Source organism: Festucalex cinctus, chromosome 21, assembly GCF_051991245.1.
Source record: "Festucalex cinctus isolate MCC-2025b chromosome 21, RoL_Fcin_1.0, whole genome shotgun sequence".
Taxonomy (NCBI): domain Eukaryota; kingdom Metazoa; phylum Chordata; class Actinopteri; order Syngnathiformes; family Syngnathidae; genus Festucalex; species Festucalex cinctus.
The window spans coordinates 12,876,875-12,892,588 of record NC_135431.1 but is presented as its reverse complement, the minus strand read 5'-3'; the positions used below and the strand labels follow the sequence as shown (position 1 = coordinate 12,892,588).

General features: G+C 41.1%; 1 protein-coding gene across 1 annotated transcript in view; it reads left to right on the top strand.

Annotated features, from left to right (window-relative positions):
- The window catches only part of klhl29 (kelch like family member 29), a 240,283-nt gene that overhangs the window by 152,484 nt on the left and 72,085 nt on the right, over window positions 1-15,714 (top strand). Inside the window, exons 10-12 of the mRNA XM_077509773.1 lie at window positions 4,433-4,631; window positions 13,767-13,949; window positions 14,581-14,761. Coding sequence (XP_077365899.1) covers window positions 4,433-4,631; window positions 13,767-13,949; window positions 14,581-14,761 — 563 coding nt within the window. The remainder of the gene's footprint in view (window positions 1-4,432; window positions 4,632-13,766; window positions 13,950-14,580; window positions 14,762-15,714) is intronic.

Here is a 15,714-nt window from a genome sequence, read left to right as displayed (position 1 = left end):
AGCAAGCGAGCATCTCATTTCCATTGCGAGCGTAGGAGGACGAACGACGGTAGAGAGAGAGCAAGACAGAGGAAGTTAGTTTGCTGGTGAGCTTGAGAGAAGAGTGCACATGTTCCAGAACACATTGTGAAGCTGGCTTTGTTTTATTAATCATTCAAAAGAAGGAAAAAATGGAGTGAACCCCCGCTGAGTAAAAAATATTTTTTTTTGTTTTTTTTGTTTTGGTATAGCTCAATAAAAAAAATGCCAACATTAGGCTACGAGTATTTGTAGCATCACGTTATCTCATGACAGCATAGCATTAGTTTATAGCCATGTTATATTTTGGCATATTTATGTGTGTCAACTGTACCGCCTACCTTTTTAGCAGAGACCAGATGTCATCCATCTGAAGTAGTTTTCTTGCAATTTCTAACCTGTTTGGCAAGATTAGCCAGGGACCACAGCAGATGCAGATGCGGTTTTGGGGGCGGATTTGCAGATGGCGAGCACACTTACACGAGTGTTGGTTTTGTTTATTTTCTTCCTGTCGCTCCTCTTACCCAGAAAGTTTAGTTTAGGGAAAAGGAAGCAAGTCAAGTTGAGCAGTGTATCGAGAGCTTGTCAGTGACAGTTGCTTTTTGGAAATCCCAGCGCCGGTTGCCATGGCAACCGCCTCCTCTTCGCATCAGTTGATGGATTCATCCGTTTTTGCCGGTCACATTGTGACAGTTCAAACTTTATCGAGGATTACAGTAATCCCTCACTATATTGCGGCTCACGAATCGCGGTCCTGCTGGATCGGGGATTTCAATCAATTGCAGCGCCTTCAAACAAAACAAAACACATTTTTAGGTATTTATGATAAACAAACATAGCACTGTGTTGTAAAATGTGAATATAAGTACGTAATAAAATTGAATGTAAAGAAATAAACTGGTCTTAAAGTGTAATCAAACAAAGTCAGTGTTGTTTGCCTGCCTAAACGGTGCCATCTTGCGACTGTTGTCCTTTTCTTTATTCAACTGTTTGTCCCATTTGATAAACGGCCGAAAGTGCATCAGAAACTTTGTTATGATGCAATATCTGTCGCTAAAATCTACGGTATAGTGACTTTCTGTTGTCTCTATTGAGACAATGTTAGAACAAGAAGCCTGCTGATTTTTGTGCAAGAGCCTATGTGTTGTCAATGAGGATGACTGTTACCCATCCATCCATCCATCCATCCATCCATTTTCATGACCGCTTATTCCTCACAAGGGTCATTGGGGGTGATGGAGCCTATCTCAGCTGACTGGGCAGTAGGCGGGGTACACCCTGGACTGGTTGCCAGCCAATCGCAGACTGTTACCTATCATAGGTTAATTGGAATTATTATTATTATGATGATTAGGAAAATGCCGTTATTTGGCACAAATAAAAATCCCGACATCCGATTTATCGGCTGATTTGTTTACAAATAAATAAATAAATAAATCTATATAATTTATCAAGTAATTTATTTGGTCCAGTAACTCACTTGAAATGTTTTACAAAACTTTTAAAACAGAGAGAAACCATCAAAAATTAGTAGAATTTATTTTTTATTTTTATTTTTATTTTTTTACATGGTTTATACATTCTACTTTACGCTGTAATACAAAGGGACAAGAATAAATACAAATCGGCTAATTTTGAAAGAGTTAATAATGGCTAAATGAATTGACTGATTGATTAATCACTCAAAATTTTTATTTTTATTCATTGTGAACCTTTTTTCCAAATTGCTTAAAAAAAAACAACAAGAAAACACGTTGAACGCAGAAGTGACAAGAAACCTTCCCCCGCAGTTCTAACCTAAAAATAGACAATAAAAATGCCATCCTCGGTTCCCTCTAAGGTGAGAATCATATTGATTTCTTTTTCTTCATTATATAACATGTGAGGTAAGCTCAGACGGTAAATTGTTGGCCTCTTGTGAGCGTCCAAAGACTTTGCCGCTCAAGAGCTGCAACACAGTGAAGTCTGTGAGGCCTTTGCTGATATGCCGAGTGCCTCTTTTCTTTCATCTGAGAGCAGCGATTGTCGGGGAAAGCCATTCTCCATTCAGCACCCGACGAGACCGCCGGCTTTATTGGATACAGTTTCTTTATTGTTCCTCAAGGTCGTAGGAATGTCTCACGGTGATATCCGAAAAGAAAAGTTGCACTTACAGCATCAATGAGGCCGATTCCTTTATTTGACAGTTCGCCGCTATTTGTTTTGTTTATCCCGTTAACTTGTGTAAGTGGAGCTTGTGCAGGTAAACACAAATGCACTTAAGTGTTATAGTTACATTACACCGTCACATAGATGCTAATTGTTAGCCAGTCTATGCTGTTTTCTATTATGTGTTAGCATTAGCATTAAGCTCGATGACATAGGGGCTAAGCTATATAGCATGTAATTCTCTTTTTGTTTTTGTTGTTGGTTACAACTCTGAACTGAAAATGTGCTCACATGCAAAGCCCAAATTCACCCACGTGTTACTTATCGCCAATGACACTTGTAGGGCAGCACCTGGCTGAACCAGAGCTTGCAAAAAGCTTTAATTGCGCTCTGAAGGTCAGCCACCGAGCGCAGGAAGTAGCGCTTCTTAAATCTGCCAGGTCCCGCCCGTGTTTACCCGCGCGGCTTGTTTGATAAACTGTTTTGGCAGACGGCGTGCTCCCCCGTGGGTGACGCTAGCCGACAGTCCCATCTGCGGGGCTCGCTGAGAGGAAATGTCATCAGCAGATGTCCGCCGTGACGGGCGCCCCCACCCCCACGCCGTTTTTCCTCCCTCGCGCCTCTCTTCTCGCTGGAACAAGCTCGCTGCTAGTTGAGCTTTATTTATGGATCGCCATATCACAATAGATAAATATGATTTAATATCGACTGTTTGGACATCAATTACGGTGTATCCATGTGGTGACAGGATGTTGTCGCAGCTTCCTGTTCTGTCATTGGCTGACTTTGCAGCTGTTGTTGGCACGTCATTAATTGCGTGTATTTCGGCTTGGGCTCTTGACTTTTTTTTTTTTTTTTTTGCCTACCAAATTTCATGCTGTTAGTGTTAAGTGAAACTGGTTTTGCGGGCTGAATTTTCAAACTAAACTTACTGTAGGTGAATCATCAACCAGCAGCCCTAAATGGGTGCTTTTAAACCAAAATGGCAGACTTCCTGTGCGTTTACAGGCATGGCTTCTTGAGACTTTTTTTTTTTTTTTTTGTGGGTCTAGTCATTATAGACATACCTACCAAATTTCAAGGCGCTAAGTGAAACTGGCTTCGCAGACTGAATTTTCAAACTAAACATACTGTAGGTGAGTCATCAAATATCAGCCCTAAGTGGGCGCTTTAAAACCAAAATGGCAGACTTCCTGTGTGTTTACAGGCATAGCTTCATGAGACTTTTTTGTGGGTCTAGTCATAATAGACATGCCTACCAAATTTCATGTTGCTAAGTGAAACTAGCTTTGCGGGCTGAATTTTCAAACTAGACTTACTACAGTTAAGTCATCAAACATCAAGCCTAAATGTGAGCTTTAAGACCAAAATGGCAGACTTCCTGTGCATTTATAGGCATGGCGTCTTGAGACTTTTTTTTTGTGGGTCCTCTCTTGAAAGACATGCCTACAAAATTTCAACTTGCTAAGTGAAACTAGCTTTGGGGGCTGAAATTCCGAGATCTTCACGTTGAGTCAACAGACTTCTATCTTAAAATGGCTGCTTTAAAACCAAAATGGCACACTTTCTATGCAGTTTTGGGCATAGGTGCTTGAGATTTTTTTGTTGGTTTTCTCATAACAGATATGTCTACCAAGTTTTATTTAGCGAAGTGAAACTGGCTTTGGGTGCAGGAATTTTAATCAACGACCATAAATGGCCGCTTGGGAGCCAGAATGAAAGACTTGATGTGCACTTGCAGGCATGACTTCTTGAGACCTTCGCGTAGGTCGACTCATGTTAACCATGCCTACCAAATTTCACTTTGCTCTGTGAAGCTATTTTTTGGGACGGAATTTTCCAACTCATCTTGTCAGAGAGCAAAGCGGGACTCAGGTGTGCGAGGCGACATGCTTGGCTCCTTATTGACTTCTTTCTTGTGTCTGGGAGTCTGCTGTTTTCCGCCCTCGGTCCAGCTGGGCCGCATGGCACCGAGCCGGCCGAGGTCATCCCGGTCAGCCTGGACCCGCCGCGGTGACACTAGGCGGCGGCTTGTTTACAGCTTTTGCTGTCGCACCAGTCGAGCCTCCCACGGGGGTTCGCGCCGCCACACTTCAACTCAGTCATACGCATTCTGCAGCTTTAGATGAGGTTGCCTTGGCAACTGCACCCCTGCCGATGTGCGAAACGTGTTTCGTTTTTAGAAAGTTCAATTGTGTATGTAAAATCAAGCAAATTGGAGACTGTTGATAATGAAAACGTCATTTTGCGGCCCCTCTTTTTGCAGCACCTGTCCGACCTGCTGGCGTCGGTGCGACTGCCCTTCATCCACCCGTCGTACCTGCTCAACGTGGTCGACAACGAGGAGCTGATCAAGTCGTCGGAGGCGTGCCGTGACCTGGTCAACGAGGCCAAGCGCTACCACATGCTGCCGCACGCGCGCCAGGAGATGCAGACGCCGCGCACCAGACCGAGGCTCTCTGCCGGTAACGCGCATAAACCTACCCACCATATTGAAACGACTCTGGATCGAAAAGTAATGTACCTGAGCGATAAAACAACACTACACTGCATTACACCGGGCCTTGCACACAATTCATTTTGCACGGCATCAAGGTGACAGAGAGGTCATGTCGCCATAAGGAGACATCGCCTAGTATTGATTTTGGCCCGCCGGGAAGGTAATGGGTCATTGCTGTGTAGTATATTGTGTGTGTGTGTTGTTGCATTAAGTCATTGTGGAGCGTAAGCCGTCTTTGAAAGTGGAAGCAAGCGCGGCCACTCTGATGTCATTTCCCAAACTCGAATGAATGATACTTAGCGTAATTGATGTCCATCAGGGACGTCCCAAGCTTTTCCATTGTGGCCGTGTGTACAGAACAAGTGAAGGAAGAAGAGAAGGGGCCACTTAACCTTGTGTTGAGCAAAACATGCTTGAAACCAAACCACTATACTGGAGGTCAACGATAAGTACTTCAAAAAAAAAAAAAAAAAAAAAAAAAAAAAAGATCAGCATTGTGTTATTTTATATATGTGTGTATGTATATATATATATATATATATATATATATATATATATATATATATATATATATTGTGTATTTAATAATTTTTAAATTGTGTGTTTTGAAATTAAAAACGGGCCTAAATAATTAATAGAAAAATTATTATACATTTGAATAAATTAGTTTGATGTATTTCAGCATTCTAAATTGTTAGTTTTAAATATACAAAAATAAACCAGCTAATAATATAAAGTAAGTAATACAGTTAGATTAAATCTGTTATATCTTTCCATATTTAAAACATTTAGTGTTTTTGGTTAATAATAATAATAATAATAATAATAATAATAAAAGAATACATTGAAATGTGATGTTTTTCAATTCATACAATATTTTAAATATTTTTAACATTGACAAACATTTATTTTACTTTGTAATTTCTTTATTTAAAAATCAATAAATAGTACAATATCTTGTCATTTTCTGAAATGTTGGAAGTTTTAATAGATTGAAAACAACTTTTTAAAAGCATAATTTCAATTTGAAAAAAAGTATGAAATATTGTTACTTCAATATTTATATCATCTTAAAATGGGAAAAAAAATCTACTTATTTGTCTTTGTTTTGTTTATAATTTTGAATAAAAAAATAAATGGTGCAAAATTTTGTACCAGTCCAAATCGAATCTGTTTTCCTAACCTTCTAATGCCTTGTTTAATTTTAAGAGCGCTCTGCGGGCTGCAAATTGGTCCCCTGGGCTGCACTTTGTACTCCCCTAACTTGTACATAAAATCGTAATGCTGCATGTGACTTGCGCTTCCCATGTGCTTGGTGCACTTAAGGAAACAACACAAAAGAAGTTTGTGCTATTATAATGAGCCCGCTTCAATGTAAATGAAACTAAATGCGTAACATTGTGGAAATACACCAAATGAACATTATTACATTGATTTATTAGCAATTATAAGTTTTTAAACAGTGGTTGTACATTAAATAATGCTGCGCTGCCTGGTGGCCCGTCAGTCTTCCCGTTTGAAGCTGTAAAATGAATTTCGTTACTCTGTACAATGAATTAGAAAATACATAAATACAAAACTAAAATAATATAAAAGACAATGATATAAACAAAGATGGCAAAATAAAAAATAAAAAATGCTACATTTCACCATTGAATCAAAGCTACCTCAAAATCAACATCTTGTAGCCGTCAAACATTAAAAAAATAAAATAAGAAAGAAAAAAAAAAGCTCAGAGGACGAGAAAGGAAAAATAAATTAGAATGCTCCGAAGTGAAAGTGGAAAAGGGCAGATGGTTTAGTCCTTGAATGCGTGCGCGTGCGGGAGGTTGTGTTTGTTTGAGAGCGAGTGTGTGTGCGGTGTTGGTGTGTGCGTGCTTAAAAAGGCGCGTAAGCAGATGGAGCGCCACCTGAGCTCTGTTGATAAGACTGTCAAGCGTAAAAAGAAAAGAGAACTGCCATCCGTGAAGCACTTCTTGCTGAGCAAAGTCAATCTGTGGACTCTGTGTGTGCGCGCACGGGTGTGTGTACACACAAGTGCAGTATGCTAATGAATAGCTTTCAAAAACTCTGTGTGTACTGTATGGTTGAGTTTAAAACAAGAATTGATGTCATTGCTGCTGGCCCCTGTGAGAAAGTATTGGACATTTTATCGGCCAGTTAATTTCCGAAAAACATGTGACTAGGCTAAAACTAGCTGCCACCCAATCACATCACCTTGTAAAACGCTCCTGATTGCCGACGTCCTCTGAAGGCGGCCACCCACTGCTTTTTTTTGGCGACATCCCAATTAACAAGGGACGATCTTGACATTCTTGTCCCCCCCCTCGCCGATGCCAGCCTCGCTTTCCATCTTTAACACATTCACTGCCAGCCCAGCAAAAATGCCTTATTTGACGTCTTTTTCCGTCAATGGCAGTCAATGAGTTAAGATGAGATGTAACCAAAATTGACGGATTTTTAAGCAAAATTTGCCTTAAAAAAGAAAAAAGGAAAAAAAGGATGCTGCAATATAATCACAAAATATATTGGCACATTGTGTTTAACACATTCACTGCCAGCCCAGCAAAAATGCCTTATTTGACGTCTTTTTCCGTCAATGGCAGTCAATGAGTTAATTGAAAGTGTTGTCTGCATTTAAGCAGGCGGCAAGGTGAAGCTGTCAGAGGCTCAGAAAGACAATTAAAAGCGTTTTAACCCCGACTTTGTTGATTCTTGTCCGGCTTGGAGTAATTATGAAGCCTCGCCGTTTGTCTCTGAGAGTAAATGCAGCGTGAGATTGCTTGTGCCACTGTGGATTTTCTTCAGGTTTCCTTACTCTCATGTGAGTAAAACATTTATCCTCACACTAAGTTGTCTTCACTACAACTTGGAAGTTCATATCAGGGGTGTCAAAATTAGTGCCTTAATTAAAAGTTCCTTTAACGCCACTAATTTTTTTTCAACGCACGATTAATAAATTTAATAATAATGCATGTATTTGTGGAGACTGGGGTCAAGTTTTAATTTAAAATTTTAACTGTTTTACTGCCACGTTATCAAAAAACCACCCTCACAATGCCAGCCGATTTCGAGCATTTTAACTCACCTTTTTAAAGGCAAACCGAATATTGTGTTGTTTTACTACCTGTACAAGTTGGGTACCATATGAAGAGTCGCATTCCATTCTTTCATAAGAAAAAAATGGTATGTTCTACCTTATTCCGTTCTTTAGTAATCACCATTTGAAAATATGTCATTTGAGTGACATTGAGCGGAAATTGAAAAGAAAAACAAGCTTTTTGTGAAAAGATAAATTTTCTCCACAACAGTGTCTTTGACACTAATTTTTTTTGTTTAGTGACACTGGGAATTATGTTTAATGTGACAAAGGCTTTGATCATTCACGTCATCCTTGAAAACTTTCTACTTCGTCAGATTCCATCATGTTTCATTGTAATTCCATACACCGGCAGCCCATTGAAAATCAAGGCAAGGCAAGTTTATTTGTATAGCACATTTCATACACAAGGCAACTCAATGTGCTTTACACGAGGAAAGACAACACATAAGCATCAAGAAACAGTAGTTAACATTCAGAGGATAATAAATAAATAAATAAAAATAGGTTACAAAATTTACTAAAAAAACAAAAAAACAAACCACTTAATTAAAGCTGTTTAAAAGTCCCTAATCAAAGGTATAAGAAAAAAGCAAAGTTTTTAACCTGGATTTGAAAAGACATTCAATGCTGCCATCTGCTGGCCATAGTTAGTGGGTGTTTGTGGTTTCACAACCCATTGACCAGGCAGCGCTGCACTTGGACGTTGCACTGCCCATTGATTCCAAAAAAAATGTAGTTGATGTATTTAACGTTTATGGCGGCATACATCGTGATTTTACTAATCGTTATTAAACATTTTTGGCGGTCAAAGAGTTAAAAATGTGCAGAATTTCACAATTGACTTCATCTTAAAGATTAGATAGCCCTTAATATGAAAATAATAATGCACTGAGGTGTCACCATCTTGCAAATGCAATTATGCCATCTAGTGGCAGAAAAATGGCACAAATCAACACAAATCAATATCACACGTTTTTTACAGTGCAGTACATCTTTTTAATTTTAACTCAATTCTATGAATTATGAAAAAATTACTATATCAATGTCTAAAAGATGAAGCCATATTTATATTAGTTTGCTTCTTTCGCTTTCATGTTAACGAGAATGAAAACTTAGAAAAAATATTTTATTGTAATGTATGTGTAAATATGAATTATTATTATTATTATTGTTATCATTATTATTATAATAACAGAAGAACACTGTTTTTTTCCCTTATAAAAACATGTACAGCTTCAGAAATGGATTTCGATTGTCTTTGATATTTCCAAAAGCAGATATATATTATGTATGGGTATGTGTCATTCCTGTGATTGACAGTTGATTTTGCACATATAAGTCCGCTAGGATAGTTTCCAGGTTCCATGTAGCCCACAACAGGACATAAAAAGGGACGAATGATGCGTGTGAGTTTTTCAGTCTTACATTGGCAGTGCGAGCCGGTGACGTTCCCGCGGCTTATCGGCAAAATCTCATCCTGTGCCGACTCATAAATTCGACACAGAGAATCTAAATCCAGCTTAGGTGTAGCGCATCCGGAACGCTGACCTGCCGGACCCGCTGCAAAGCTGCTGCTGCCTCATCCAAAATTCATGACAGGCACAGGAATGTTCGTCGATGGAAGTGTTTGGATTTGCACTGACGCCTGTTGCTAGGCAGAGTTGGTGTGGGGCTCAGTTATTCTTGCCTGATTGGCCAATGAGAGCAACAAAATTTGCCGTTCGACAAAGGAAATCGCACTTGTTGCTAGGCAGATTTCATGGGGTTCCCTCGTAACTGCCCCATAGCGTTGAAGAAGAAAGTAACCAGAAAATTACTTACTACTCAAGTCAGCTGTTGTTAGGCAGAATTCAATTGTAACTGCCTCTTATGCCAATCGGGAAAAAAAAAGTAGGAAATCAGATACATCACAATAGCGATTACAGTAGTCAAATTTATAAATACAATCAAAAATTAAATAAAAAAACAAAACCGCAACATTTGGAACTGGCGGGGCACTCCACCCACTTACGCGCTGGCTGGAGGGCATTTCGGGGCCTTGAGTGACTCAAGTCAGCGGCTGAGTAGAAAAGCAAACATCCTAATATGCTCTCACACGCACTTACACACATTTAGTAGCGCTATCATGGGGGCGCCGTGGGCCCCCCCTCAACGTCGTCATAGCAAATTAGCACCCTGGGAGACAAATCACAGGGTTAGCAAATGAGAGCAAATGGAGTAAAAAGGGAGCGTGATAAGACATAATGGTTATGGACCTGCAGCGAGATATAAACGTCTCCCACAGCTATACAGAGACGGCGTGTGCGTGCGTGCGTGTGTGTGTGTAAGTACATACGTTTTAGTGTGTCAGCATCTGCCGCCTTCCAGTTTGCACAATATTTATGTATAGACGTGTCACTTTTATGAGTATACAGACTTTTTTGTGGCCGCTATATCAGGCAACCGAGTAGTTTGTCACACCATGATAGGTTCAACGTTAATGTTGCTATTTCCTCCATGGGGAGTGGCAACAACATAAATGGAGGTGGGGCAACTCTGCCCTTTTTTAGCTTTTTATCCCATAAGAGCCTCTGTACTTTGTTTTTGCTCATAGGCTGTCATATATACAGTATACACATATACAGTATTTACATATAAATTGTTTTTAAAGCATTTTTATTAAAAAAAAAAAATCAAAATGTATTACATATATGAAAACCAAGTCAACCAATATTTTAGAATATTTATTGTAATAAAAATAAACCTAGTATAAATTATAAAAATTAACTCATTCACTCCCAGCCATTTTCACATTTCGCAATCCCGTTCGCTCCCGGCTGTTTTACTGGATTTAGACTGATTTTGCAAGGCCCACAGAATATTATGTTCTATTGCTATAAAAGCATGGAACCTATCAAAAGAAAGATTAAAGTCTCTTCTTTCATCAGGAAAAAAATGTATGTTTCTATCTGTTTCCGTTTTGCAGCAATTAGCATTAGAACAGAGCTAAGTTTCATCAGTTTTCGCAAATCTATTTAAAATTAAGTAAGTAATTTGGCTTTTTTTCTACATGGCCCTGGTTGATCTCCTTTGCTCTGCTGCCACCTGCTGGCCGTTTGTGTAATAACTACCATTTCTGCAACCGTTCTTTGCAGTTGAGAGGCTGCATCAAAGCCTTCTGTATGCTCTAGCATAAAAAAAACAAAAAAACGTATAAACGTCTTTGGGACACTTAGAACATTAAAAAAAACGTATTTATACGTTACTGGGAGTAAATGAGTTAAGTACTTAGTATAATATTTTTCAACTGGTGAAAATATAATTAAAATGCTTACGAAATAGAATTGTTGCATTATTGTTTATAAAATAAACAAAAGTGTAATAAACTAAGACAAATTAATTGGAAAATAAAGTTAAAATAACACACTTTATAAAATACAAATACGTTTTCCGAAAATATTTTTATAAAATAAAAACAAAAATTATATATAATAGAAATTTATAGAAAATTCAACATTTTATAACATTCCAATTTTATCAAGTAAAGGTTATTGTAATTCAACTTAATAATTTCTATTGTGTGTGAAGGTTGAGTCTGTTTTCCTGCCTGTCCTCAGTGGACTTGCCACTGTTTTAAAAAAAAAAAGAAGGTCTTGACCAACCCTTTCCTCCCCAAAGTGCATCACTTTGAAACTCTTGTCAGGAAGAAAACATCAGCTTGTCAAGTCCTCTTCATCCCCCGCCGCCTCCTCTTCCTCCCAACCTCTGGATGACTGGCGGCCTCCCCCTTGCCATGAACCCAAACTGCCGCCGTCCCTTCCCACGTGATCGCTCCTGTGTTTTGACAGGCCCGCGTTGAGTTGTGTTTGTTCGCCAGTGCGTTTGAGGCTTCGGGGATCGGTCAGATGTGGACCATCACTGACGCGGGCAACCGAGCGGAAATCGCCCTGAGCTGCACGTGCACGGCGGCCGGGAGATGAGCGCTTATTTCTGCCAATCCACAAACATCTGTCTATCAATTCACATACACATTATGTGTGCAATATGTCCCTGATCTTTACATTACACCAAAGGAGGACATCCTGCTTGGTAAATGCCTCAGGCAACAGAAACCCAGTAAGGAGAAGGAGCCAGATGGACAGTCATGGGAAGACAAGCCACTGCATGCCATGTACCACCGGCAAAGTGTCTGATATTGATGGTGCCAGTAATGATCAGTGCACTGGAGGCAGTAACCCCCAAGATGTGTGGAATGCTCCCGCATATACCAGGAAAAACATCCAATGTCCACATGCAGAAGAGCGCAACACTGAGAACAGCTAAGATTCTTCACAGGACCGTCAAGCTCCCAAGCCTTTGGTAGAAGTTACATAGTGGAAACCACGATGCAAAAATCTGTGAACAGAATGTCAGCGTTTGTTAGCCAAATGTTCGCTATGAGGTCATTTGGAGGCCTGTCAAAACACACCCGTCATGGCTCTGCACGGGTTTTGCCTGAAAGGCCTGCGAGCGCTCCACCCTCATGGTTGTTTTTGTTTTGTTTCGAACTAGCGTCGAGCTTCATCTTGAAGAGGGAAAAAAAACCACCTTCAACCCCCTTCGCCCGTCTGATCCATCAGGGAGCCTCTTTAAGCCTCAACCCGGAAAAACATCCACTCAGCCACAGGCTGTCGGATAAGCTCAGCGTCGGCCTTTTTGTTCGCTGTCTTCCACCTCGGCTTTTTTTTTTGTTCTAGCGGCTTTGACGAGAAAACTTTGGAGGAAAAAAAGGATTGCGCTTCATTTGTTGTTGTTTTGTAAGCGAAGGAAGCAGCAGGTCAAAGACTTGACTGAGGAGCAGTATTGATCGGGGACAATAAGATAAAGTTGTCCTTGATTTTCCCAGTCTATGAAGATCAACCCTTCATCCCTCACCTTTTTCTCAATCCTGGCTGTCTCGCCAATCCTGACCCCTCTGGCACAGCACTCATCCAGGCTTCCTCGTCACCCCCCCCCACCCCCGGATGCCTGCTGCTGCTCACTGGTGTCTGGCGGCCGCCTTGTCGCCCGACGGAGACTCGCTTAGTGGCAGCCTGCCAGAGTGTTTGTGTGTTCTGGATCACTGCTGTCTTTATACCGCCCTCTGTGTTTGTGTGTGTGCGCGTCTATAAGGCTACATACCGTACGATCCGCTGCATATCATGCACCATTGCGACTGTATCTGCCAGTGTCATTCATCTTCAGTTTGCTTTCTCCTGAGCTCAGCTAAACGGTCAGCACTTGAGAAAATGTGAAACTTTTTTGTGAGTTGGCACAGACACAAATGTCGCTTTTCTAGTTTCCTTAACTTAATGTCAAGAAAGTGCAACTGTTGGATTCCCTTTTGCTGTTTCGCAAGATTTTTTTTTTCAGTTATGACTTAATTTTGTTTATTTTGTGATATAAGTCCGCTTTTGTCTACTTGCCGATGACTGAAAAAGAAAAAAAGAGGAAGTGCTTCAAGATCTGCTTCATTTTTGCTAACGAGATTAAAAACTTATTGAATGTCTCAATCATCCTGCATTTTATGCCCACAGAAAGCAAAAGCTCTCGTTTTTTTTATATAGTGTGACATGATAGGGGTTTTTTTACACGGGGAGAAAAATGATTTATTTACTGTTAACACAGCAAGAGCAATGGTTAAATACAAAAATATTATTAACATTGTATAAACGTCACAATTTATAATGTCCAAACCGTCCAGACCGTCACTTTCTGTAGGCATAAAAAGCAGGATTACAGTGATGACAAGCAATACTTTTCAGCAAAAATGACAAATTTACATAGTCTCAAAATAAGTATGTGTGCCATATCATGATCTATAATGAAATTACTGTACACCCAATATAAATGAAGATATTTCAATATTAAAATAAATGGGACAATATTATGTTCCTCTTTGAGGCATTAGCAGCATTTCATGCTCCTTCGTGTTGTTAGCTTGTAACCCTCAAAGACGGTCTTCGTCTTCCACCTTCATCACCCTCCTCTTCCTCGCAGGTGTGGCAGAGGTGATCGTCCTGGTGGGGGGGCGCCAGGCCATCGGGATGAACCAGCGCTCCCTGACGGCGGTCACCTGCTTCAACCCGCAGAACAGCAAGTGGTACCCGCTGGCCAGCCTGCCCTTCTACGACCGCGAGTTCTTCAGCGTCATCTCGGCCGGCGACAACATCTACCTGTCAGGTGAGCCCATATATGGTCATGCACTGTCTGACTATGCCGCCTTATCCTTCTTTATGAGCCCAGGTGATTTTTGGTGAGAGCGTAGCATGTCATGCATGCACTGTCATGACTTATCCAGACCCTTGCTAAAGTAGTCAGTCACAATGAGTAGTCAAGGTCAAAACGAACCATCCCGTATGACTTTTGTGAACTATTTAAAGAGCACGGAAAGGGCGCCGTGCCTCGCTCATCCTCCGTGTCTCGTCGAAGCTCTTTCCCCTCTCTTCCGTCGTGACGGCATTTTTCTCCCGCCACGCTCCATTTGCGCCCCCTTTTCAGCGCGGCGGCCGCGCACTCACCTTGACGCCGCGACAGGATTGGTCTTACAGGCTGCTCTCTCACACTCTCTTTTCATATAAATGGAAATGTGTGTTTGGCGGCGGGAACAAGCGGCACCCCCGTGTCCGCCGGGAGTCCGACAAGCCGGTGGGGAAATCAGAGTTTTTATACCTGTTTAGCCAATCAGATCCTGCTGCTAGCAGTCATTCTCTACTCAAATGACATCATCGTAATTAGCTATTAACTTGTGGTTCACAAACGGCAACAAAAAGTGACGTTAGCATTGCATTTTTTCTTTTTTTTTTCTTTTCAGGTGGCACAGAGTCAGGTGTGATGTTGTCTGACGTGTGGTGCTACATGTCCCTGCTGGACAACTGGAACCTGGTGTCCCGCATGACGGTGGCCCGCTGCAGACACAACAGCCTGGTCTACGACGGAAAACTCTACGCCATCGGAGGTCTGGGCGTCTCGGGGAATCTGGACCACGTGGAGAGGTGAGTCGGGGATGCCGTTAGCTGAACTAGCTCAACGGGGTCATGCTAAATGGGGGTCAGAACGACGCCAGAACAGCATGTCATGCACTGGTGTGACCATTTTGGAGTAGATGAAAGAGTTGCCCGTTTTATTGCGAAAATTGAAAAAGTCAGTTAAATTAAATGCAACTTAGCTGCGACTTATCGGCTTTTTTGTTACGGATGTATAGTCGCATACCATGCCCTATTGTGACTATTCTGAAGCAATTTTTTTTTGCAGTTGCTTCCCCACTGGTCAATAAAGATCACCACCTGATTAAGAAAAAAATGTTTTGGAGACTTAGCAGCTTAGCATGCCATGTTGTGACTATTCCAGTGTTGCTTGTCCATTAAATTTAGTCCAATGTAGACAATCAGCTACTTTTTTTTCCATAGCAGTATGTCATGACAATTACAAAAGCTTCTTCGGTTTTTGACGCATAGCAATATATCATACACTGTTGTGACTATTCCATCTTAGCAAAAAAGTTCATCACTAACCCCGGGTTTTCACCGGATGCGGTTGCGGTGCGGTTGCGGTGCGGTCCGGCGACGCAAGCAATTAGATTCCATTCATTCGAATGGTGCAGTTTACACCGCTTGCGGGTGCGTTGCGTGTCGACTGCGTCTCAGCTGCAGCGTGCCGCAAGCCTTCCGCAAGGATAGACCTATTTTCTATTTTTGCCGGACGCCGCAGCGGTAGGCCTCCGGCAAATGGCAAGCTAGCACAAAACACATCGAGCGGGACAGGAAGACCGAGGCAGTTTCAAAATAAATTTCCGGTTACCTTTCAGAATAAAACACTCGCCAGCTCCTATTTCGCAAGCTTTTCAGCAAAACGTGACGTGGGCGTCGCCGGGCCATGTGCTCATTCACGGTTTAGACACCAGCGAACATGGACGAGGAGAGGTTTATATTGGAGGTGGAAAACCACA